Below are 27,541 nucleotides of genomic sequence, written 5' to 3'. Positions count from 1 at the left end.
TCCATTCCCATTTTATTTGAATTCCATTCCCATTTATGCCATTTTTAGAGGCAAGTGGGTTTTGGACAGTATAAAGGACTCTTATACTATCCAGTTCAAGACACTTCCTCCAAACCAACCTCCCCCTTTTTCCCTATTCAGTTACCTCTCTCACAAGTGAGTGTTAAGAGCAGAAATCAGCTCTGTACTAAGGAAGAGCAATAGAAGAGGTTCTGGTACATTTCAGAAATTTGGGTTTCTACTTCCACAAGTTCCAAATTCCAAACAAAATTGAAGGTCGATCTGAGGAAGCTAAACAAGTGCATTCAAGTGCATTTCACTTCAGAATGTTAACTCTGGATTCCATTACCCCTTCCCTTTCCTATCTGGATCGGTTTGCTGCTCTCAACCTAAAAGATACTTATTTTCATATTTCAATAAAGATCATCTCACAAGAGATACATGCATTTCACCAGAGAACAGGACCATTTCCAGTACAGGTCCTCCTTTTTGCCTTTCCACTGCTCCCAGAACCTTTACAAAATGCCTATCTGTAGTGGCAGCTTTTCAGAAAAGATGAGATTTTTTGTGTTTCCATATTTAGATGATTGGCTCCTAAAAGCAGCTTCTAAACATGAATTGAGAATGGACACTGATTTCATATGCTCTCTGTTTCAAAGGTTGTGGCTTTAGATCAATGAAAATAAATCTATACTAACGCCTTCAGAGTTTCTCTTTCATAGGAGCAGTTCCAGACTTCAAAACAATGAAAGCTTACCTTCCAGAGGACAAGAATCCATCTCAGAAAGTGAAGTTCTTCCTCTCCCTTTTAGGTCTCATTGCATCAACCACATATGTCATACTCTATGTGAGACTAAATATGTGAGACTAAAGACTTCTTCTACACTGGGTGGCAAGAAACTTCAAACCTGAAGACACATGAACCTAATAATTACTGTTCCAAACAAAATCCAAAAAACTCTCTTGTGGTGGATGGATCGGGATCATGTAATGAAGGGAGTAAGGGTCAAGCCTCTCTCCCTTTCCATGATAATTACAACAGATGTCTTGAAAACAGGCTGGGATGCACATCTCAGCTACCTTGCAACAAAAGGGCTCTGGAAGAATCAGAAAGAATGTTACCTTCAAATCAATATTCTGGAGTTCAGAGCAATTCAGCTGGCAATAGGATCTTTCCTCTCTGAGGTGAAAGGGTATGTGGTTAAAGAGGCCAAAGACAGTATGACAGCAATGTATTATATAAACAAACAGGGGGGAACCTGCTCTTCACAGCATTGCAAAGAGGCAATAAAGCTTTGGGAGTGGTGTATTCATCACAAAGTTTATATAGTAGTATTGAATGAACCAGGATCCCTCATCCAGTTAGTGGACCAACAAAGCAGCGTTTCTTCCTAGATGCATGAATGGTCCTTGAAAGACGCTGTAATCAGGGACATTTTTGCTCTGTGAGGTACTCCAAATATTTGCCACAAGTTTCAATACCAAATCTGTTTGTTTCATTTAAGAACAGGAAACAGCAGTGGTACACAGATACTCCTTCTTTCAAAGGGAAATTTCAAAGTATTATCACAGTGACTGGAACTTCTGTCAGGGCAGCAAGGGAAAATATACCATCCAGATCCATTTTTGTTACATATGAAAGCAAAGTGTTTGATGGAATTAGAGAAATCTTTCTAAAGATCAAAGGTTTATCTGTTATGTCACTTACGATAGATTTAGCCCAAACTGCAATATTTCATATACCAATAGATGGTAAATCTGTATTCTCTCATAATATCATTGAGGTTTCTAAAAGATTTACTAAATCTTTATTCCCTCCATAAGAAAGCCTGTCCTGCTTGGAATTTAAACTTAGTGCTTTCACAGTTTAGGTTTTCTTCTTTTGAACCATTATCTACTTGTTCTCTATTTCATCTTTCAATTAAGACTGCATTTATTATGGCAATAACGTCAGCTGTGAGGGTTAGCTAACTTGTGCTTTGATAGCTGATCCTCCATTTACAGTTTTTCATAAAGACAAAGTAATTCTTTGTCCTCGCCCAAAGTTTATTCCATAAGTAATTTGGGACTTCCATGTTAGCCAATCTATTATCCTATCAGTGTTTTTTCCCTAAGTCACATTCAAATGAGGGTGAAGTGACGTTACATTGTTTGGACACTAAAAATGTTATCGTTCTATTTAGATAGGATCAAGGATTTCAGATTGTTTCATATGCAGGAAACTGTAAAGGAAATCCTATTACAGCATAAACATTGTCTAGATGTATCAAACTATTTGACAGGGTCAGGCCAGAGGGCTACCAGAGAGTGTTAGAAGGCCAGTACATATATATGTTATATTAGTCCCAGGATAAGCAGATCCTTTTCCCCGGTAGCTGAGCAGGGGTTATTCCAGGTTAATTAGTACACCTGGAGCCAATCAAGGACTTTCCTAGGTTAAAAGCCTCCCCTCCAGCCAGAGAAGGGTGTGGCTGGAGTTGTGGGAGTGAGGTGACCTACCAGAGAGTTTGAGCAGAGCCAGATGCAGTCAGATGTTAGGAGGGTGCAGAAGAAGAAGTGGAACGCTGGCAAGAGAGCCCTGCAGGTACAAAGATTGAGGGGGAGAATCATGCTCGAAGAGGGCGAAAGACCTTACTCAGGCCTGGAGGCTGGAGGGAAAAGACCCTGCCAGAAAGGGAAGATTGCACTGGACATTTGGTTCAGCACTGCCACGCCCAGAGGGGCTGTCAGAGGCCCCAGACAAGGAGGCTGGGAAGGGCCCCATTTTGAGCAGGGAGTGGACATTAAGCCAGGGGACATGGGGAAGTAACCCAGGGAAGCTAGCAGTTTTCCTGAAGCCCACAGCACGAGGCTGCCACTTATAGGGTTCCTGGGTTGGGGCCCAGAGTCCAGGGTGGGACCAGGCTCCCTTATTCCCCACGGCCATTCGCCGGAAGGGTGAGAGCTCCAGCAAAGAGACAAGGGCCTACCAGGACCAGAGATGGGACTGGGAGCTAGCAGGAAGTGGCAATCTTTGAGAGGCTCAATTACTCTCACCCGCCCCTAGTGGGAGAAAGAGAACTGAGGGACGAAGCAGTTCCCCAACCTACCGCTAGAAGGAAGCGCTGCTCTCACAGGGACAGAGAAGAAGCTTTGCCATGCTATCTATAATAGAAACTTATAAGAATGCCTCATGTTCCCCCCTTTCTACATTTAGGAGGCACTCCTCTAATGGAGGAACAGTGGTAATATTGATTACCTGACAGGTCCAAGAGATTGAAATTTGTAGAGCAGTCACATAAAGTTCAATACATACCGTATTTCCCCATGTATAAGACGCACCTTTTTTCGAAAAATTTGGGGTCTAAAAACTGGGTGCGTCTTATACAGTGGTTGTAGATTTTTTTACCCCAGGGCCGGGTGGTACGCGCGCCGCCGCCGAATGGGCCTTCCCTTCCACCCCTGCGAAGCTTTGCCGGTGAAGAAGGGGAACGGGCGGAAGGGTTTTGGCGGGGGGTATTTTTTCCGCCGCGAAACCCCGCCGCCCGTCTCTCCCTGCCGCCGGGAAGCCGCGCCGCAAATCTCTCCCGCCGCCGCCGCAAAACCCCGCCGCAAGTCCCCTCCCTTTTTTTCCCCGAGTGGTACTCGGGTCGGGTACTTGACCCGACTGTACCTGGCCCGAGTGGTACTCGGGGGAAAGAAGGTTGAGAACCGCTGATGTACCGTAATACATTTTTTTTCAAATTTTGGGCCCCAAAATTAAGGTGCATCTTATACATGGGGAAATACGGTATCTTTAGTAAGCATTATGTTCTAGATATTGCCACTAAGTCGGATGCTCTGTTTGATAAATCGGTTATGCAGTCTTTGTTTAGTTAGGACTCCTTACCTACCATCCAATTTCCTTATATAGAATCATAGAGTTGGAAGGGACCTCAGGAGGTCATCTAGTCCAACCCCCTGCTCAAAGCAGGACTAACCTCAGCTAAATAATCCCAGCGAGTGTTTTGTCAAGCCACAGCTTAAAAACCTGTAAAGATGGAGATTCCACCACCTCTCTAAGTAACCCATTCCAGTGCTTCACCACCCTCCTAGTGAAAAACTTTTTCCAAATATCCAACCTAGATCTCCCCCACTGCAATTTGAGACCATTGCTCCTTGTTCTGTCATCTGCCACCACTGAGAACAGCCTAGCTCATCCTCCCTGGAACCCTCTTTCAGGTAGTTAAAGGCTGTATCAAATCTCCCCTCATTCTTCTCTTCTGCAGACTAAACAACCCTAGTTCCCTCAGCCTCTCCTCATAAGTCTTGTGCTCCAGCCCCCTAATCATTTTTGTTGCCCTCCGCTGGACTCTCTCCAACTTGTCCACATCCTTTTTGTAGTGGGGGGCCCAAAACTGGACACAATACTCCAAATGCGGCCTCACTTATGCCAAATAGAGGGGAATAATCACTTCCCGCGATCTGCTGGCAATGCTCCTACTAATGCTATATACTCCTATATACTGCAGACTAACTGTCCCAAGACTGGGATTATGCAGAGGACACTTGAATAAGAAATAAAGTTACTTATCTACTTAACTGAGATTCTTTTAGATGGACTCTGCATATTCACAATTGCCTCCCTCCTTTCCCTCTCCTGTAAAGTCCTAACCTTTCAGGGCTCTGTATTAATGATGGAAGGAACTGAGATGGCAACCACTGCTACGTCCCCTTTTGTAGCTCTGCCCTCAGAGTATGCTCGAAACTGAGGGGAGAGTCATGAGCATTCAAATAGGCACTGCTAGTAGAAGCTGCATTGTTCAATGGCACAGGTCGATATGTATCCAAAAAGTGTAAATATGCAGAGTCTATCTCAAAGAACCTTGATTTACAGGTAAGTAACCTTCATTTTCTCCTCATTTTGCCTAATGTTGGTTTTTTAATTATTTTATTTCACAGTATTTTTACATCTCTGCAAACTACTCAGCTACTTAAATTTCCCTTCTCAGAAATAACACTTCAAAGTATATTATAATGCTTTTTATGATGCAGTATGTAGCTTTTTATTTCATCTAATGCTATTGTGTTTATTTAATCTGTGTATCTTCAGTAATTGTGAACTTGGCTAAGGTGCTTTAGTTTCTGTTCTGAGGAAGCTCCTAGAGAACATCAGTGACTCAGGACTTGTCTACACTTAAAATGCTGCAGTAGTGCATCTGCAGCGCTTAGTAAAGACGCTACCTATGCCAGTGGGAGATCTTCTCCCATTGAAGTAGGTACTTCACCTCTCTGAGAGACAGTAGCTATGTCGACAGGAGAAGCTCTCCCATCTACATAGCACTGTCTACATGGGGGTGGGGGTTAGGTTGGTATAACTACCTCACTCAGAGATGTGGATGAGTGATGTAATTATACCGACATAAGTTGGTAGTGTAGTTGGTAGTGTCAGGCCAATAACTTCAGAATGATTTTACTTGATAGTTGTTGTCTTCTTCTTTTGTACGGCATTGGTAGGTAGCAATGATTACAAATTTATATCTAGATTGCCACAGCAGTGAGTTGATGAATGTCCTTCAGGCCCCCATCAAAAAGAACAAAGGAGGCACTCAGATTTGATGTGCTTTATTGTTTGTAACTGGGGACCACAATCACATACAGATGTTTGCCTCATTTTCCATTTAAAGAGGGTTTGTTCACATATCCCATGAGATGTCCTGCTGTGATTCAATCTGCACCAGTCTTTCTGACATAAATCAAAACTCGGTGGTTCCGTGGCAGGGTCAAAGATGAGCTGTTTGTTTTGAGTGGTTGAAACGCTCCATGTGGCTCTCCATCAAGCCTCAGCATCAAAGCTGAATGTAAGGTTCTTGATGTTATGGGATTTTAGTCTTGTCTTTGGTGGGTTCTGCAGGTCATCGTGCAATGGGATCCTCGTGTTTGGATTGACATATTTAAGAAAGCAAGATGTCTGGGCAGCTCTTCTAATCTGTGGCTGGATGTATGATAGGACCAAAGTGGGCAAATTCACTAACATACCAATGTTGTCAGCTGGCCGTTGGCCATCATATTATCGACCTCCCAGTGAAAGAAGCAACTATTATATATACATGATAGTAATTATTGTTGTATCCTGTTTTAGATGATAAATATTGTTTATAATGTATTTCTCTGAGTAATTTATGTAATTTATCCAAGAATACATTGTGAGTTAATGCCAGAGCTGGGAATAGAACCTAAGTCTCCTGTTCTTAACAATAACAACACCTTGCACTTCCCATCTGAAGACCTCAGAACTGCTCACAAATATTAAGTGAGGCCTTGTCTACACTGGTAATTTTGCAGCTGTGCAACTACACTAATGCAGCTACCCCAGTGCAAACCGTTAAGGTGGCTGTGCCATACCAGTGTGAAAAGTGACTTGCAATTGTGCATCTTAGCCCAGTTTAAAATGACCTAACCTTCTCAATGTGTGTGTGACATAGGAAGGTATCCTTATTTTTCAGGTTTGTGTCTGAGTCTGGAGTTGGATACAAATTTCTTCTCTCAGCCTTATGTTTTGGCCAGAAAAGGAGGCCAAAAAGAAGGCCACCCCTCCCCATAAAATAGGAAACAATTATACTTTTATACTCTGAAAACGATGAACTCTGTGCTCAGACTAATCTTGCAAAAATTACATTAATTTTGATGTTCTGATCACTACTTATAGTTTTTGTTTCCTAATGAAGTACAATGAGAACAGTGTCTCCTAGTCATACGGCCAGGAGTTATCAGGGGAGATCATGAGAATGCAATATAATTTATTTTTATTTAATCTACATCACACAAAGTATCAAGGCATGCTTTACTGTGAGAATGTGTATATTATTTCTCTTTAGTTTAATTGTTTGGTTAATCATTCTGACAGAGGAATATTAAAAAAATTAGGAGAGGGAAATTAGATATTTTTGCAAAAATATTTTACGTTATTTGTTTTAAAGAGAGCCTGCAGTTATCTATATGAAGAAAAACTGAACACTTCGAAGGTCATTGGGACCTGTGCTTCTAAATCTCTTTTAGGTGCTTTGAAAATATACCCCCAGATTAACATCAGTGTTGGTTCTGTCAAGGGCAGGATGTTGACAGCCATTAATCATGCAAACAGTCCCATAAAAATCAGTAAGACTACATGCAGAGTTATGCTTATCAGAATCCAGCCCTGTACTGGGTACTATTTAAATTGGCCTTTGACAAGATATCAGATTCAGATACCTTGCATGAGGATACAGAGCTCTGATTTACCTGTCTACTCTAGGAAATCTTTCTGTTGCATGTAAAGGCAATAACAATAATTATTACTTACTACATTCAGGAAAAGTGGTGCCAACCAGATTAGGGTCATTTTGTATAAGGCGCAGTATAGACATATAGTGGTCCATTGATCCATCCTTAAGACTGCCCATTTGGATTTACAGAAAGTGGTGTACAACGCTTTCACAGTCTCATAAGAAATAATATAAATAGCTAGATATATGATTTTAAAAAAGCAGAACATTCTTGTGCATAAAATGCTGCAGCCCTGAAATCTTGGCATTAGTTCTTATTCCCAGTACTTTCTGCTGGTTTCCAGACTAAAGGCCTATATAAATTTAGACACCAAAAGAAACCAAATTAAACTCCATTACTATTTAAAGGTATTTCAATTAGCCAAATTAAACTTTGGGCTAGCACATCTTGTTGTTGTGTGTTTGTACAGCTCCTAGCATAATGGGATCCTTGTCCATGATCAGGGATCCTATGTGCTGCAGTTGTATAAATAATAATAATGACCTGTTTGACTATTTCATGAAGATTACTTTGGAGGTTATTTTAATAAAACATAAAAGAGTTACCTCTAAAATTTGGGCAGGACTTCTGCCAAATTACAAAATGACAGATTTATTCAGTATTTAAATTAGACCATTGAGATAGGGTAAACCTCTCATTAATCAGGGAAGCAATTACTCTGTCTCTTCTTCAGTTTTCTATTTTTAAAATGGGAGAAATTCCCCTTTGTAAAACACTGAGATGCTCAAGTCAAAGACATTATGTAAGTGCAAAGTTTGTTTGTTTGTTTATTTATTTATTTATTTATTTAATTATTGTTGTTATTGGGGAAATCCATGTAATGTGATTTCCTTTTTGATATTTGATATCCTTCTCTTTTGGAATCTGAATTTGAATCTAGAATCTGCTGTACACAAATAATCTCAAAAATCATTGTGAAAAAAATCCTAAAATAGAATATGAACATTTGAATTCCAAACAGCACTATTATATCAGTACAGAACACCGAGGTACCTGGGGTTCTAGACATGTGAGCAGAACATATAATCCACTCTGTGTTCTTCCTGAAGACATAATATTACCAAAGATTTTAAAAAGTAACCTACAAGTCTTTTATACAATATCCTGTGTCTGTTCCTGAATAAACATAGCCAAAGTATTTCTAAAGTTGAAATATTTGACATCTTAATTAGAATTTGTTTTGTGCTTTTCTGCAGCTTTAAGTAGGGGATAGTATCATAGCATGTGAATTAATTATTGCTATTTTTTTTTGCCAGTACTTCAGCTTAGGCTGCAGCAAAGACGTACAAGAGAACAGCTGGTGGACCAGGGCATCATGCCACGTAAGATTAATTTTATTTACAGTAACTTGCATCATGTGTCAAGACATATAAAATAATTGAAGATGAAAATTTCTAAGGAAAGCAGTCATGATACTTTGCCATTTGATGATACTCATTTAAAACTTACAGGAAAATATATAGCTAATTTAAATAAGAGATATTTAAAATGGATACAAGATAAAGACAGTAAACTAAATTAATCTGCAGACAGAACAACCACTGTACTAGCATCCCCCAAGACTTAGAGACATTTGAAATAAGAGCTGATAAATGATAGAAAATACTGGGGCTAATTATTATTTACATTTTGAACTGTGAGTATCTTCACTGCAAATGATTGAATTACACCAGCATAAGCAAGTGGACAGTAAAGTTTACTGGATGATTTAGTAAATCATTTCCATCTCTAATCTATGATATAGTCTAAACCAAAGTTACTCTTTATTAATTTAGAGGTATTACTATAACAATCAGATACAGTTTGAAAATTTGGCTAATTTAGTTATGTTAGTTGTATTTACAGAACTCTATATCTGAGATAACTACATTGTATCTGTAAAAATATAAGGTTTATTTGTAAGTGATTACTTTAAAGTACTGAAAACAAAATAAATTTGGTCCTATGGTCCTTTTTTCCCCTGGACTTTGCTTATTTAGGGTCAGTTGCTGCTCAACCAGCACAAAGTTACCCTAAAGTTAGTTTAACCAATAGCAGGAAGATCCCCCTGCATAAGGAGTTTGAGTGTCATAGAGCTACTGTACCAACTCCAACACCACCAACGCTCCATCCCCCATGAAAAAGAGGGCTGTGGTTGTGGTGTTTTTATGCCCTGGCTATCCCTAACTGCCCTAACATTCTTTAGGGAAGGAGCTGGAACAAGTTAGAGCAGCGTAAAGCTACTCTAACTCGTGCTGGGGTACCAGCCAGGTGGAAGGCATCTGAGGATCAGGGGAGTGCAGAGATAGATTAAAAGCCATCCCTAGCTGCACTGAACACTTCCCTTCCCCCGCCCCTTCATCTAAGCACCTTTACTTTAGTCCTTTTTTAGAATCAGTGGAAGTTGACAAGGTCTAGTAAGGGAGGACTGGACTCCATAGATTATGGAGCCCATTAGAAAAAATATTTAATTATGAAGACTGATAGACTTTATTCAATAAACAAATATGCCCATTTGACATTACAAAAATACATTAGTTACAATTATTATAAATAATAATTCATTCCTCACTGGTGAAGTCACAATTCCTTGCATGGCTTCTTGAAACTAATCTCTTCTTGGCTGTTTCCTGATACCCAACAGGCCTAAGACAGCTTCACCACAATATCTTCTTAACCTTTTCAGTACTGTAGTGGCTTATCAGTAATATTCCACATGTCATTTATCTCTCAAGCACAGCTGGGCTTTCAGCTACATTGTTGCAGACTTTTTTCACTGGGGAGTGGACTCCAAGGAGGCACCTTTCTTTTTCTGTCTGGGAATCAAAGACTTCACTAGGAAAGGGAAGAATTACCACTTTAAAAAATACAAATGTATCCTGGATTTTTTCCTTTAGTTGTTTATATTTCTTTGTAAATGGCTTCAAAATGAAACACAACATGATGGTTCTATCCTATTTTAACTCTTCTTTATTTTGAATATTTTGTGTTTTTTACAATGTTTAAAAACAGATCAATGCATACAATTCTTAGTAAAAGACAATTTCTTTATCTGTCTGGTGAAGGTTCTGAGCATTAATCTTTCCTGTATTTATTATTAGAGAAAATAAGACATAGGTGAAGGGTAATGTAGTGGGACAGATAGACAGTGTCAGTATTTTGAATGGAAGCTGATAAAATTAAACCGTAGAGCACTTTATTGGTAAATAGCGAGGGGACATGGGTTACATAAAATATTGGAATTTATTAGGGCATCAATGTACCTTAAAAATGTTCTAATGAGCTCTGCATATGCATGAGCAGTGCGGTTTGTTTTGCCATCCTGAACCGCAGCTCTGCTTAGCTACAAATCCAAATTTAGAATCTATTCCTATATTACATCAGAGAGTTACAATAATTCTCCATGTGAGAAAGCCTTAACCTGTACATATTTTAAAAATGAGCTATAATCTCAGGGTGTGTCTACACTGTGGAGTGAAGTAGATTTATTTTAAATCGACTTTCATCCGCGGAATTTTAGAAGTCGGAGAAGCGTGATCACACCACGCTCATTGTGTCAGGGAATCGCATCCCCACTAGCTATGCTTGGGTCAACAAGCAAAGCAGTGCACCGTGGGTAGCTATCCCACAGTGCAACTAGCCGCAGAAGCTTTTGGGAAGGTTGTTGTCTTCCCATGATGCAACATACTCCCCCCCCCCCCTTCTTGTCCCAGTCCAAAACAAACAGACAATCTTCTTTTCGTGCCATTTTTTCAAACCCTTTCTGCTACGTGCACGCCATTGCCTGAGAGGAATGGAGCCCACTCAGCTCTGCACTATTGTTGTGAGCATCACAAATACCTCACAACTTATTCTGCAGTAATAAGGAGCAAGACAGGAGCCACAGTGCTGAAAATTGCAATGTTACACCGCCACCCACCCCTCTTTCTTGCTGGTACAAGATTCTGGACTGGGGATATAACCAAAGACATGCAATTTGCAGTGCATACTCACCAGATGTGCCTTCCCCGGCATCCGGTCAGTCATGGTTTCCTGTGTCTGGGAGGGCTGCTCCTGTGTTGCAAACAGCTCCTGGCTTTCTGGAGAAGGGATACCACACTTGCCTGCCCCCTGTTCTCCTCATCATCCTCTTCATCCACAGACTCATCCTCATTCATCCTGGACTCGGATTCCCCAGAGGTATCAATGCTGTGTGGTGGCATAGTGGTGAGGTCTCCACCGAGAATCGCATGCATCTCCTCATAAAAGTGGCATGTTTTGGGCGAGGATCCAGAACAGCTGTTAGCTTCTCTAGTGTTTTGATAAGCCTACCTTAGCTCTTTGATCTTAACGCGGCACCGCAGCATGTCCCTGTTGTGCCCCTTCTCCAACATGCCACAAGATATCTTCTCGAAGATATGCAAATTTCTTTTCCTGGCTCGGAGCTGAGCCAGAACAGACTCTTCACCCCACAGACCGATGAGATCCAAGACCTCAGGTTGGCTCCATGTTGGAGCATGGTTGGGGCATGCAGTCACCATGATCATCTGTGCTGGCAAGCTCTCTTCATGCTGACCAAACAGGAAATGGGAATTCAAAATTTCCCAGGGCTTGCGGGGAGGAGCTATTTCCTGTTTATATGGCCATAGTGTAGAGTGCGAATGTGCAGAGTGGTCAGAATAGAGCATTATGGGATACCTCCCGCAGGCCAATGACATCGATTGACATTGTGCTCTGACTACACTGACGCTCATTCGACCCTCTGAATTCGACTTCATCATTACACCACCTGCGGAAGTGATTTTATTAAGTCAAAGTTTATCGCAATTTAGGTCGGCAGAACTGACGTGCCAGTGGAGACGCATACTTTAGGGGATCGTTGTAAGCAGCGTTATGTCAACCTCCATTGTCAGTGTAGACAAGGCCTGAGAGTGGAATGCTTCCCTGTGCAGAGGGCCAGCACAAAGATTATGCAATACTTCAGTCCCTCTTAAGCAAACAAATATGGTAAATACAAGCAAATAATAAATGGAAAGAGTTAGATGCTGGGCTAGTAAAGTGGAGTCCTCAGTCTAATTTAGTGTTAAGTGCAAGATGCCTGTCTTTAACTAATATACTGATTAGAGCATTTCCTTTGGAAACAATTTCCTGTCAGTTTAACTCTTTCTTTCTTCTCACAGCTTTGAAAAGTCCAGCTGCATTCCATGAGCAGAGGAAGAGCTTGGAACGAGCCAGGGTAAGGGATCTAGTTTATACTTTTTAAAAACTATCAACATACTATTGACATCTGAAAAATTCTAGTTTGTTACTTACAAAAAACAAAAATAGATCAGTAATGTGAGGTAGTCAGTTCTCAGACTGTGTGGGACTTTTTATTATCATTTCAAATAGCCTATGTTAATATTCTGGAAGAAAGCTTGAAATTAAAATACAGTATTTGTAGCAAATCTGTTGTGGCGAGTCAAAGCATTCTTAATTCTCTACAGATACCATACAGGTTGAGGGTTTAAATATGATGTATTCCATTCCAGGCTGCCCCCAGTCTAAGAAGAGCAGGATCCTCCTGTTAAATTACAGTAGAGAAAGATGACAGGTTTTATGCAAGGAAACAAAAGCCTTGTCTGTGCTAAAGTTTTTAGGCATCAGTGCAGCTGTATCAGTGTAGATATTCTGGTGGCTTAAAACCACATTGTGCACAAGCCCTAAGGTGAGCGAGAGGAAAAAAATACCACCATCATATTATCCATCCTGCCAATCTATACTCTAAGACTACAATAACAATTATAGTACCTGCCTGCTTTCTCTGTAGATTGATTACTTTGGATTCAAGTACTGAAAAATTTACTGGCCTTTACCCAGTACCTTCTCTTGCTAACTCTCCCTTTCACCACTGTTTGCCATACAGAGGTACCGAAGAACAGAGCTCAGTGGTGCTTGAGTTGCTACGTACTATACAGAACCATGGCAGTTCTACTCCATTTAGATTCTTCCACAGATGTGGGAATGGAGAATATTTCCCTTGGAGATCTATTTTCAGTCTGCCTGTCCTCAGATTCAAGAAGTCATCACTGATTTGAATCATATTCATAATGATTTTAAATTATGTAGAACTTGACGGGGCCATTTGATAGAGCTACTGGCATGTACAATACTGGCTCAGTCTACCTTCTGGTACTTTTATATGGAGGAAAATGGATAAATTGACATCACTTAATACATACCCTTTAGAAGAGCGATACTACTGGGGCATCTGACAATTTAAAAAATATATATAGTTTTAAAACTTAAATAAAAATCTGGACTGTAGGACAAGGTTAATTATGCCTGGATTACTCGGTACAATCCAATAACAGTCATTCACATAACTTCATAAAATTGGCAAACTTTAAACTGTGAAATCTAGTCATCTGGGTCTTAAAACTTCTTCCAAAGAGATGGGTTTGTTTTAAGAAAATTAATAAGGATGATACTTTGCACAGCAGATTTTAATAGCAAAAGTCTGAACTGTGCGAATATAGCGTGGGTCTACATTATGGAACAGCATGTTTCTGGATTGCTCCTGGGTTGCTTATGCTGCTGCTTTGAAAAGGGATGTCACTAACTTTCAAGTAAAGAAAAGAATGGAGTTTTAAAAGCAGTTCAAAGGCTATGTCTTGTTTACTGTAGTTATTTTATGTATGTATCACTGTGCTGCATTTCCTAAATCTCAGTTCAATCATCCCAATTAGATTTAGATTTCAATCTCCCTTTCTTGTTCTTTGTGTTTGAGTCATAGTTAAGAGGAGCAAGTGGGGTTAGGCAGAGTGTCTGTGGAGAGTTGGTTGTTTTATGGGATCCTTGTTAGTTTGTAAACTATTCAGGGGAGGGGGACTCAGTTTTATCCTATGCACTGTAAATTGCCAATTGTACTTGCTGTGCAATATAAATACTTTAATAATCATAAACATAAAGCAAGAACCTAGGCTTTAATGCAGAGTGTAGCCAAAAATTATAAGGTTTTTATGTTTTTTCATAGGGAAGAATTTTCAATACAAAAAATAAACCTCTCCATGATCTCTGCTCCAACAACAAAAAACAGTGATGCTCATCTACAGGAATATGACCCAAGCACCAATATATTCCCAAATCCATACTTCTCATAAAAGTCTGTGTGAATGAACAAATTGCTTTCTTCTGTAGTTATTAACATTGGTGTGATGCTTTTTTCTTTTTAAGACTGAAAATTTTTTGAAGCACAAGATTCGCAGCAGACCAGATCGATCAGAGTTGGTCAGAATGCATATTCTGGAAGGTAGGAACCCATATGTCCTGTTTTTCTGGCTAGAGGTTTATTTTAGTTTTGGGCTCTCTAACTACATCAAGCTTTGTTATGAGATACTTATTATGGTGCAGAATTGTTTTGCATGCCAGTCTGTAGTTAGGTAATTGACACAGAGGAACTCTTTGGAGACTTGAACCAGAGGGGAGGAATCTTTATCCTTAGTCTATAGGACAACAGAGAAAACACTCCTGGCCACTACTGTCTTCTCAGCTGTATGGAGGCTGCCTCTATAGCCAGTTTCTCTTTAGTAAAAATTGTGTTGAATTATATAATGTTCATTGCTGTATTATCTATATCCTGAGGGATGTACATACAGCATACATTGATGCAGTCTCTCCAGAATGCTGTGAAACAATCTTACAATTTAAGGGAAGTTTTTCCCAATAGATTACCCATTAATAAGCTTGGCTTTCCACATTCTGTTGCCTTGTTCAGGTAAATTTAATATTCAGAAATAATAAAATTGGTTTTTGAATGAGACTGCATTAGCATGTTTTAATATTGAAATCCCATTGTATGTACAAACAGCAGTATTAAAACCAAAATCAATTAACAGTATTCCATTTGGTAAAATAGTCTGCTGTTTTTAGTTTTGAGAACATGAACCTGGATACTACACTCAGATCAGGATTCTTCATATTGACTGGCCATCTGCATTTTGTCATTAAAATTAGCATGCAACAAAAATCTAAAAAACTTCAAAATTACATTTTAAAATTAAGCCTTTTATAGCTAAGAGTTTGGCAAGAGAGGCTCCAAATAAATTGTTTTGAAGTTCCATATTTGAAAAAACAACAGCTTAATGGATTTCATTCAAATTTGTTCTGGGAAAACTGGCATTAGGGGTAAAATCACATCAAGTTTCTGCCCAGTATATTGGTAAACAGCCAAAACATTACATTCTGAAAACAGGTTTATAATGGAAATGCCAACTCACCCTTAACTATAGGCATGCTGCTATAATGTATAAATTTTGGTCTGCTTTTAGATTTATGAATCATGTTAGTTCTGTGTGTCATATGTTTGATAGGATTTCACATACATGATTACCATATGTTTGTATTATTAGTGTAGAATAAGACGTGCCTGCCTTCTTTAGCCCTGATGAGTTTTTTCTTTCCACTTCAGCCTACTTAATGAGTCTAGCACAGAATAAATTAGTAGTCTGACCTTGGTGACAAAGGCCCTGATTTGGCAAAGTGTTTAAGCAATTGCATAATTTTAAGATGACTTCAATGAGACTACACGGGTGCTTAAAGTTAGATATATACTTAAATTTCTTGCTGAATTGGGCCAAAGTAATTGAAGAGAGTTTTTCAGGTCAAATTTGACTCAAATATTAGTTTTGTAATAATATGCTCATAGAATCAGTGAGGATTTTTGTTAAAAATGAAAATCTTTTCAAAGAAACAAGATATTTCACTGAAGTGTATTAAGCAAATAAACATTACCCTCTAGAGTTTTCAACCAAATGTAACCTTTGGAGAACTGCAAGTGAAATTGACAAGAAACTGGCTATAAACAAATGCAAAACCCAGTAACCTTCTAATTTTCCCTGGTGAAAGAAATGCCAAAAATAACCAAATACTGTATCATAAATTGTGAAGTGGTGTAAGTTTTAATCAACGGTGTTACTAGTAACAATGATAAGGACTTTTTTGTAAAAAAACATTTTAAAGCTGATAGTGCCTCTCTTACAGGTCAATAGCATTTATAAAGCTGCTTATACTAATAAACAGCGTTTTGGAATCCTGTCTGTTGTGGTTTACTATAAATGTCACACGTCTGGTTTATGTTGTGTAGATTCTGTAGCTACAAATTGCATCCTAAATTGATGACAGAGCAGGATCTTTCATCAAGGTGCCTAAGACAATAGGGTCTTAATTTAATTTAATAATAAAATTAATAATTATTATTAAATACTACTTTGGTTGAATGAGCCTATAAGACCTTGATTTGTTTGGCTGTATATAAGCTTTTGAATTTAAGTTTTAAATTTCATCTTAGGGTGCTGAGGAAATTAATCATAATTGGACAAAAAAGAACAAATGACTTCCTAAAACCAGAAAGTCTTTCTGAGTTGGTCTTTTTTTCAAATGTTTATCATATGTTACAAATACACATTATTATAGATGGCTGCACAGATCATTAAAAGTGCTATGTTTAGCTAATTGTGGGCTGATACTATAATCAATGTAAACGAGCTATCTAGGACATTTTCCTTTCTTAATATTAATTTGAGGATCTGTAGATAGGTTAGCACTGTAGATATTTTTATAACAAAATTACACTCTCTAACAAAGGACTGAAATAACTAACTGATGTTTTAAAGTTTTCAACATGCATGGAGGTATGGCTATGAAGATCAAACACTATTTTGGTGGTCTTAAAATAAAAGAAAATAATGAACAGAATCATTAAAAATGTTATCTCTTTTAGAGACATTTGCAGAACCTTCACTGCAGGCAACCCAAATGAAACTGAAGAGAGCTCGGCTGGCAGATGATCTGAACGAGAAGATTGCTCAGAGACCTGGCCCCATGGAACTGGTGGAAAAGAACATCCTTCCTGTAGACTCCAGTGTTAAAGAAGCAATTATAGGTAAGTAGAAGAGCTACAACTTGGATCTGTTATCAGTAAGGCAATATGAGAAATTAATAATTGAACCTTAACTTTAAAGTAAAGTTCAGTGGACAAAAAACATACTTAAAATTAATTAGCTATTTGTTATGTCAGCTTCTAAGGTACTTATGCTCTAGCAGCACTAAATTAAGCAAAGTAATACAATTTTTGTTCAAACTCAGTTTTAACTGAACAATTGATCGGAGTATAAAGCTATGTCTCTCTTACAGGAGGGAATCTTTTAATTATTAAAAATAATTAAAAATTAATTGAAGCCACATAAATTACTCTTATTTAGTCACCTCCCATCATAAGGGTCCATCCCAGTGTATCCTCAAATATATACTGAATACAGTTCTTTTCATCCTTTTTTAGAAGAGCATTTCCATTAAGAAACCAATTTTTTTGTCCCTTGAATATCATTTAAGATGGCTTTTATTGTATTAAAAATAACATTTATATACAAAAATGTTTAACAACAAACCATCCTAAAGGCTAGCTGATTTCCGACATTCAGAGGTCCTCTGGCTAGCTAAATACTGACTTTTGAAACTAAAGAGTTTATTTTTTGTAACCATCCTAGCGGTTGGACAAGAGAGTTATCCCCGAGCTTTGGATGATTACTCATTTGATGAAGACAGCAGTGATGCTTTATCTCCAGATCAGCCCGCTAGCCAGGAATCCCAGAGTTCAACAGCGTCTCCTGGTGAGCCAAAAACAAGTGATCCACTATCATCAGTCTCACCGAACACTACTTCTATTACACAGGTACAGTTACCAAATGTCAGAATCAAATCACAAACCTATGTACTGTAGTACTGTATTGCAGTAAAGAGAGCACTGTTAAAAAAGGACATTTACCATAACATGGTATTTAACTTTCAATGTGTTTTTGTGGCATTTCACTTAAATCATGCTCATTCTAGATACGGTGGATCAAAGTTGGGAGACATATTTGACCAAAGAGAGGTACTGAGATCATGAACAGAGCCAGAAAGATACAACAGGAAAGGAGGAAGCAAATAAAGAACACTAGTTGTGTTCTCAACTTTCTTTATTTCCCTCATTTTTTATTAATATTTATAATTTTTAACTCTTTTATTGTACTTTTCCTACTGGTCACCATCTCTGTGTCCCTTTCTATACTATATATAATCCCAGAAATATTTCCTGTTCTTAAACACCAGATTTCATTCATCACATTGTCAAGCAAGCCAATAACTTTAGGTAACAAAGCTAAAGCCGGCTGGTTCAAACTTTTAAAACTATCAATACTGTTCGTGTAGGCTGCTTTTGATATATTGATAAAATAACCGGCTTCAACTGAAGCAAAAAGCCAAAAACTATTCTTTTTAAATGATTGTGTTGGTTAAAATCCAATTTACTCAAAAATGAACTAGTGGGACTTTGTGGTTCCTCTCTATATGAACATGGTAGAGGAACAGATGGAGTGAACATGGCCTACCTACCTGCCAGTGAATCAAAGATATCTTTGCTCATATTCTATAATGTGGCCACCCATCATTTTATGGGGGTTGTATTTTACTTTTCTCTTTATTCCAAGTGCCCTTCCTCTGCACTCTTAAAAGCAATGACAACTTTGTGTAGCTGCTCCCCCACCTTTCTTGTAGTGCTTAGGACACTGAACAAAGAGTAAACATATCCTGGTAACAAAAACATAAAATATTAAATCTAACCCTGCAGACTGCTATTCTGTTTAAAAACAAAATATCAGTGAGAAGAGGGATTCCTACACCTTATCCGCCTTTGTCATATCACATCAACCAAAACTTCAATCCAGGATCCAGATGTGTGTGTGGAACTTCCTTCACAGTCAACATGGATAAACATTCAGGAAATGCTTTAAAAATAATGCAGATGGCAACATTCACTCAACATTCATTCACACGAGAATAAAAACGGATCAGTTCCCTGAGTATCCCTTCTTAGCTGTTACACTGTGCAAAAATGTTTGAGTCACTTCTGAAATTAGGTATACTTTACAGCAGTGTATTGTGAGAGTCTCGTGTGGTCAGTTTGAACAGAGGGAACAGTCTTAATATCTGTGTTCCTTTTATTTGCTAAATGAATACTGGGAGCATTCGTACTATTTAATTATGCAAAGTGATTAACAAAAGCAAGGAACAGGAAATTTCTCATGTAGTATAATTTACATAATCTAACTAACCATTTCTTTGCTATCCATATATTTCACATTTCCTCTGTATGTCAGAGATGACATTGAATCAGATAATTAGAGGAGGAAAGACAATACTTAGTTAAAATCAGAAACAAAAATAGATAAACCTTTGAAAGAGACAAACTTTCATGCTGCTTTCAAGCACTCTTTGTAGTCTTAACTGATAATGAATTAAACCATCTCCGATTCATTGCTTGCTAGTAGCTGTAACTACTGGATTATTTTAGTGAAATTTAGGACACTTGTTTACCTAGCTTACTTTGCAAATGCTTGCAGTAAAAGTATTGTTGCACTGCAGTGTGCGGAACCGAGTTTGCTGTTCCTAGGTTCCAAGGGAGAAATCCTGGCTCTCTTGAAGTCAGTAGCAAAATTCCCATTCAAGGAAGCAAAGATTTAAAACCGTGGTTCTTCCAGAATCAATAGAACCTCTGCAGTCATCCCAGAAGAATGTTTTGTCTTTAATAATAATGCTTAACTCCAGTTGTGACTGATTTTTTAGTATCTTTCTTCATTCCAGATAGTTGTATAAATTGTCGTAACTCGATTGAAGTCAGTCAGTGGAGCTATGACAATACACATCAGCTGAGGATCTGGCCCTATGTCTCCAGAAAAGATCACAGAACTAATGAAGATGTTTTCTGTATTTAGTTTTAAAAACAGTTGTTTAGTATTCAGAAACAAAAACAACCTTGCTGTTTCTCATCTAAGCTAGATTTTCTTGCTTTCTTGCATTATGTGTCTAAATTAGATTTTCCAAACAAGAGGAAACCTGAAATACTAAAAGGAACAAAAGTGACAGTTGCAACATTACCCTCATCTGTAATAAGATAACTGAATGTATGGTATTTATTATTATTAATAATAATAATGATAAATTAACAAAAAATCAAATGTAGGTTTGACTCAGTAGCTTCAAAGTAGTGCTATCCACTGCCATGAAGGGAGATCTGGGCTTGATTATTAGTCTTTGTAGCTTTTGTCCTTAGGGCAAAGAAGCAACATTGCTTCTCTCAGGTGCTTTGTTGACTGGTCCAAAGGTAGTCTCATTCAAAAGGATGGTAGTTTTGTGACTCTGACAGTATAAATTATTAAATCTAAAAAGGAAACAGATTGCCTCTTCAGAAGTAGAGGTGATTAAAATTGATCCAAATAGCAGTATTACTCCATTAATAAGCTCAAAGGGCCAAATCAGTGTCACCTCATTACACTGGTGTACATGAATAATAAGGCCATTTTAAATTAGTAATTCCGCTATAAATAAGAAAACAGTATTAGGACTATAGTGTCTTGTTCAAACATTTTAAAAAATCATGTAGTAGCCAACAGATGGAAGCATAATGTTGTACTTGAATTTCTTTTTTCAAAAGCCTGTCTCAATCAATTTGTAAAATCTATAGACTTAAAGAATTAAAATACCATATTACTCCATTATTTATTTGGATTATGAGTCTAACACATTATACCATCTCGAAGAACAAAATATATTATATAAAAATTAGGAGTAACATTTCAATCTTTCTCAAGATCCATCCACTGATCGATGAAAACTAGAACAGTTTAAATATGCAAAATGGAATGTTGAGGAATCCTTCTTTCACAGTTCATCTGAACTGCAAAAATAGTTTGAACTTTCCAAACAAAAAAAAATCTTCACAGTGATTTAGTTGTGTGATCTGGAAGGGAAAGTTATACTGTCTGATCTTGAATATTTCTGTGTCTTTAAACATCTTATAAAAGTGCATCTGGAAAACATATCAATTTGCCAAAATATCAATAGAACTAACATTACTTACATTGGAAACGAATTTTAAGTTTGACCAATTCCTGAAACAGAAGGCTGTGTTCATAATGATAAAGACATCTGGGCATTGTTATCTTGACTGCCTCTCACTGGATTCTTACAGCCAATTTTGGTATCTCCACTCAGTAGACCATTATTTATAATGATTACTTGTATTAGGTGTTGTCAGCCTGTTAGTTTTCCTCTAGTGTAAATTCTTTGTGCCATTTTGGTCCTTGGCTTCTTTGAGACAGCCAGCATGGATAATCATTAGTATAAAGTATGATGCTGGGCTTTTTTGATGGGGGAACACTTGTCCACTAGGAACTAGAGACCATCAACTCATTTAAAATAGGTTACCAGACTTCCACTAGATTTTTGGTTACTGTTGATCATTAGTGAATTTGACCTTAAGTCCAGTTGCTTTCTAGTGAATAAGGTAGTCACTATTCCCTAAATAAAATATTCTTGCCTTTTTCTTACTCCTCTTTATACTATCACCGCTTTATTTTTTTTTTCTTTTCCTATTTCTTGCACTTCTTAGCCAGATTTATTACATCGTGCTGCACTTCATGAGCACCCAAAGTGATGGGATGTAAATGTGTAATATCTCTTTTGGTTAGTGATAGCGGTAATCCAGGTGCTCATGAAGGTTCCTTCGTTGTGATTTTATTTGCACATAAACATCTAATAATCCATTGCTAGTGATATTTGGGATTTTCTGGTGCTTACAATTGTACTTCCTTGTTTCCCCTTGAATTTAATTGTATACTCTAAAATAAACAGAGAGAGCTTTTGTACTGTGACTAAAAATAACTATTTTATAGTTTCTGGAAAGATTTTTAAGGGGGTAGCAAAATTTTAATGGCCAAAGTGATGAGTTCAAGAAAACATGTATGTCAAGAAAACATGTACACCTTATAGTGTACATCATTGACTGTGCATTCCTCTCTGAGGTGCAAATTGAGACATGAATTAGGTTCCATGTGGAGAAAATGTAATGTGTGTTGAGTGAAATGAAAACAAACCACTTGAAATCAGATCAGTAAGTGAAGAATTAGGTTTCTTATGGATAGTTAAATAAAAATACTCGAAGCAATTCATGCCAAAAGCCATTCAAGTGATAGATAGATATGTGATGGCAACAACAAAGCAACAGAGCACTTAGAGCTGATTTGAAAAGCACTTTAAATAGGGCTTTAAATTTTCTGATTGTAGATTTCACATTGCATTTTATGCATTTCTACATACACATCTAGAAGTACAAAACTGCTCCTCCACAGAATGAAACAGATCTTACCTTCATGGGTTTTTTTTTTTCAGATATAAGAATAAGAGCTCATATGTTGAACATGTGCCGGGGAAATTGCTCTTTCACTCTGTTAATTTCCTCTGACAGAGTTTGCAGAAAATGTAAAGAATATTTTGAAAACAATGGAGTATAGCCAGGGCTTTTTTGAAGGCTTCCTTCTGCACATGTTTCCAGGCCCTAAAGAATTAAAACATTTACGATCCCTCAGCATAGATTGAGTTATGACCCAAAAGTCATCTTACTTTCACCTAATATGTTTGCATCTGGTGAGGATTAGATGTTTGGCCTCACTGCTCCAAACATGTCAAGTTCTAGTAATGATGACACTGCTGTTTAATAGCCAATTTATTTTTAGACCAATTTCTGAACATTGAAGGACATTGCTTGATGAAGCAATATGAAATGATTACTTTCCTAATGCACTTAAAATAGCCGTTAACCTCGTGGATGTTCACTTTCTGTTAATAGAAAAAATGCAGAAATAACACATCTGTGACGGGAAATGGGAGCTTTGTTTGTTTTATTGTAGTATTTACTTATCTCTGTTAAGAAATAGAGAAGTGGCAACCAATTCACAATTAAAACTTATTAAAATGAGAAAATATAACACGAAAGTGAAGGACGTTGTTTGTGCTTCCCTCTCCCTCCCCCCCATTTAGAGCTATTGTAAAAATGAGGAGTCCACCAAGCTGCATATTTCACATCTTATAGCAAGCCCTTACAATTTGCAGCTCATTATCAATGTGAGAACAGGTAATTGACTGTATGGCAGCGGGACTGTTCAAGTAACTTGATGTTTCCTTAAGGGACAGCAGTTTGATTCCCAGTATCAGTGAAATGGTAAGGTATTTTGCTTTGTTTTGGCAGATGTTTTTGTTTGGTTTGGAGGGTTGTTTTTTTTTTAATAATGCTAATAAAAAGTTGTACTCTGAAGGAAAAAAGAAAAGAAATGTTGACTAGCTAGGTCAGGGAATTACACAGGATTAACACTTAAATTTAGTTCCTTGTGCCATTGATGTCTGATGGCCCTAGACTGTTTGTTCCATGCAGGTAGAATGCTGTTTGCATTTAACCTTGCACTATTTAAGAAAGCCTGGAATGTGGTCAATTCTGTAAAATGCCATTTATTGAGAGTTGGTTGTAGTATCATTGCCTAATCTTGGGTACTGATACCACAGCATATTTTAGTAAGTTTTATTTTAGCTTTTTTACAACAGGTAACCTCCTGCCCTAGAAAAACTAGCATTAAATTTATGTTCCTGATGGCCACCTATTTCCTATCAAAAGAATTGCTGTATTTTGTAATATTTAATTATTGCATCCTTAAATACAACAGTCTTATATTTACATTTATTTTGGATTCATCATACTTATTCAATATGCAGGGAAACAACATTTGACACCTAAAAAATTACAAATAAATGCTTACTATAAGTAGGCTTGAAAGGATTAGATTTGTATCAGTAAATGTCAATTTCACCATACATATACAAACCAACAAAAAATATTTCCAGATAGACAAAATAAGAAAATGGCTGCTTGAGAATTTGGAGTTTAAGGATATTTACTTTGTATATTTGACATATATGGTGTTGACAATTTGTGTTTTAACGTTATAAAGCTTTAACTTTTTGAATCTCAACATCTACTGTCATTAAATAATAATCTGACACCTTCCCCCCATAATGTAAAGAGAGAAAAAAAATGTAAAAATCTTAAAAGCCATAATTACAACTGTGAAAATGTAAATCAATAAAAATAAAAAATGCTTAAAAATAAACATTGTTATTAGCCTTTGAAATTATAAAAAATAAAATAAAAATTAAATTCTGAGAAGCCTAACTATAACACTAAGCAATAATAAAGAAAAATTGCCCAATATTTTAGCCAAAGTCCACCAGAAAGCATATCTGTTAGTCCATCCCTAAGCCCTTATGGTATTGCATTTAAGCTGTCCATCAGAAGATTGCTTCTTTTTATGTCTGTTCAGATTCTTCTTTGGGTGATTGTCCACACAGATTCCATTCTAAATATGCATACTCCCCATGCACATGAGATCGGATTCTTTTGAATAGCAGTATCCATTGTGGCCAGACTTGCTGCTGCCATACATGAAGGCATAACAGAAGGAGCAGCCACAATCACTGCTCTGTTTCTTTTTTACCATCCATGTTGCGTGTCAGAACACCAGCAGCATCCAGGTCTTGAGGCAACATAATGATCTTCACTTTGAATTCTTACTTTTCTTAATTTCTTTTCTACATTTTTTTTCTGTGTTTTTCTTTTTCAATGATGGGTCCAAAAAAAAAAACAAAAGAAAGGGAAAAGAAGAGAAGAACATCCGTCCTGCTCCCCCCATATTGTACAGGGATACTCTTATATGATGCCAGATGCCAAATCTCCCAGTTTTAAGACCTGTCTATCATGTAATTCAACTGTGCCTATTAATGGTGGAGACTCTGGATGTCTCATCTGTTTAGAAGAAGGGCATATTGTAGATTGTTACTTCATATACTGTTCCTTTTCTAAAAGGACCCTCAAAATCAGAGGTGAGGCTGAAATTATTCTGATGGAGAAATGGATGCAACCTCAGCTCATAGTCTTCCAGAAACCTGGGAAAGACCAACCATATCCAGCCTCAATGCTAGCTGCTTGAGGTACCCCCTCCATCTCCCACAATGTCTCCTTGCATAGACCATATTTGACTACTGCATTTGTACCATCTGAAAGAGGGAAATTGCTCTGGCGATGATTTAAATCATAGATCCCAGCTCCAAGTAAGAGAATGAAATCTTTTACATGGCCATCCTCTTCTAGGGCACATAGCCTAGAAACTCCCTGGTACTTCCAGCTTTGGAGTTTTAATTACCAAAGTAATGTACTGTACTGGGGGTATCAGAATCTCCTCTCATAGACTAATTGAGGAAGGTGATGGTGAACTTGCCATCCACCTCAATCTCAGTCCATCCTGTACCACGCAGACCCCATACGGTGGACTGGACTGGACTGGACTGATCCTCTTCTCTGAGACAAAAGTTGCAAATCATCCACCTTTGCAACTTCAACCGGTGCAAGAGGAGGAGTGGAGTAGCAACTTCCTCAAGTGCAGCAGCAAACACCACCACCTTTACCAGCTGTTGATGAGGCAATAAATCCACTTTCTACAACCTCTCAGGTTAAATTTAAGATCTTTGAAGATCTCCTCAAGGGAATTGCTGAGACTCTGGAAATTCCCCTCAAAATTAGTCAGAAGAAGCAACATAACAGTTATTGGACATTCTCCATGTTGCAACACCAGGCAGAACAGCTATACCCATAAATGAGGGCCTTCTTGAGTCCACTAAAGTCACTTGGCATACTCCTGCCTCCATTCTACCCACTTCAAAGAGGGCAGACAGGAAATATCAGTCACTGCTAAAGGATTCAAGTATTTATTAGCACAGGACTTTTGGATCTCTAGTGATCCAGCCAGTCAGGGGAAGAATAAACAACAAGTGAGATACAGCATGAGAGAGAGACTCCAAATTATTTGACTTTGGTCGCAAAGTCTGCTCCTCCATCAGTCTCCAAATGAAAGTGACAAATTATCAAGCTTTGTTCTCAAAGTATGATTTTCTCATTTGCAACAGACGATCTAATTTCATAGATAATTTGCCACAAGAACACCTGGAGGATCTGAAGACCTTGATGGCAGAGAACCAACTGCCAGGTAGTACCTCCTTCTAGGCCACACTGGATGCCTTTAACATGATAGCAAGGACCCTGGCAACTGCTATCAACACAAGATGCACTTCCTGGCTACAGGCATTTGGAATTCTTCGAGAGGCTCAGATTACCATTGAGGGCCTTCCATTGGAGGGAACTGATCTCTTTGCCAGCTCTACAAATGAAGCACTTCATAGTCTCCAGGACACTAGTGCGACATTACAGTTATTAGGACTTTATGTCCCTACATCTCAAAGAAATCAACAGCCAAGGCAGCAGCTCTACTACAAGCGCAGACCCCAAGTGCAGTACTATCCACAAAAGCACTTGTCTGAACCCACCTTCAGGAGAGAGATTCTGCAGACAAGGTTCAGTGGCTGAGTCTTCCTCTGTTTCACATGTTCACTTCTGACATAAGTGTCAAAAGTCTGATAGGACAAGTGGGGTCTTGGCTGTCCAGTAGTGACTCCTGATTGTTTTGTGGCACTGCTGGTGTTCCCTGTCTCAGTTTCCTCTCCTGACGTGGGTCTCCTCAGCTCTTCGCAAACTGTTCTGTGCTGGAGACATGGCTTAGTCCTCGAGGCTGGGATAGCAAAAGTCCTGACAAACAAAAAGGTTCTTCTGTCGTTCAGGGGCTTCTGTTCAGCCCATCCTCTGGTCTCCGGTCCAACTCCTTCTGGGCTACATTTGAGAGTTTTTCTATCTGTGGGATAGAGCACTTGCCCCCTAGCTGATTCTCTAAGAATCTGTCATTCTTGGCCTCTGCTGGATTCTGTTCTTTGCATCCTTCCCTGCTCTGATAGAGAACACTGTGTTCCCAGTCTGGTTTCAGTTAAGTACCCAGCATTCTGCAGACCCTGGTTCATAGCCTTCCACTGGAGCTTACCTGTTCCCTGTGGTAACAACTCCAGACTGATATTGCTCAGAGTCTTTTTTTAAGACCCAGGTGTCATTAAGCTGTCATATGACTCTGTTTAGTCGTGCCCCGTCAGGCTAGGGAGAAGATAATGAATTATGGCACAAGTATGGCTGGCCCTATCTCCCTTTAGAGGGACCAGTCACCCTGTTACAGATCTCTTATAGATCCTTCTTTCCTAACCCTCCCATTTGGAGACTGCCTTCCCTCTTCCTGGGAAATTGGATTGGAATAATCTTGAACCAGTGGGTCCTCAAGATAGTATCCAGGGATAATCCATTCAATCCATATCTTTCTGCCCCTTTTCAGGGACCATTCTCATGAGAGTTTATTAGAAACGGAACTGGATTCTCTAACACAGCTTAGAGCTCCTTTCTGGTCCCAAAGAAAAAAAGGTATTGGAGATCCATTCTCAACCTTCATCAACTCAGCATCTTGATTCA

The 27,541-nt window shown here is 38.3% G+C and overlaps 1 protein-coding gene across 4 annotated transcripts in view; it reads left to right on the top strand.

Moving 5' to 3' along the window:
- The window catches only part of MRTFB (myocardin related transcription factor B), a 174,972-nt gene that overhangs the window by 95,511 nt on the left and 51,920 nt on the right, over window positions 1-27,541 (top strand). For all 4 annotated transcript variants that reach the window (XM_067551349.1, XM_067551348.1, XM_067551347.1 and 1 more), the window contains exons 2-6: window positions 8,541-8,606; window positions 12,423-12,478; window positions 14,458-14,533; window positions 17,003-17,164; window positions 17,769-17,953. In XM_067551349.1, the coding sequence (XP_067407450.1) occupies window positions 8,600-8,606; window positions 12,423-12,478; window positions 14,458-14,533; window positions 17,003-17,164; window positions 17,769-17,953 (486 nt within the window). In that variant the 5' untranslated portion in view covers window positions 8,541-8,599. The remainder of the gene's footprint in view (window positions 1-8,540; window positions 8,607-12,422; window positions 12,479-14,457; window positions 14,534-17,002; window positions 17,165-17,768; window positions 17,954-27,541) is intronic.

The sequence above is a fragment of the Emydura macquarii genome, unplaced genomic scaffold (assembly GCF_026122565.2).
Source record: "Emydura macquarii macquarii isolate MOO-44397 ecotype Brisbane River unplaced genomic scaffold, CSIRO-AGI_Emac_v2 contig_1348, whole genome shotgun sequence".
Lineage (NCBI taxonomy): Eukaryota > Metazoa > Chordata > Testudines > Chelidae > Emydura > Emydura macquarii.
The sequence above is the reverse complement of the archived record's forward strand: the minus strand, read 5'-3'. Positions and strand labels throughout refer to the sequence as shown.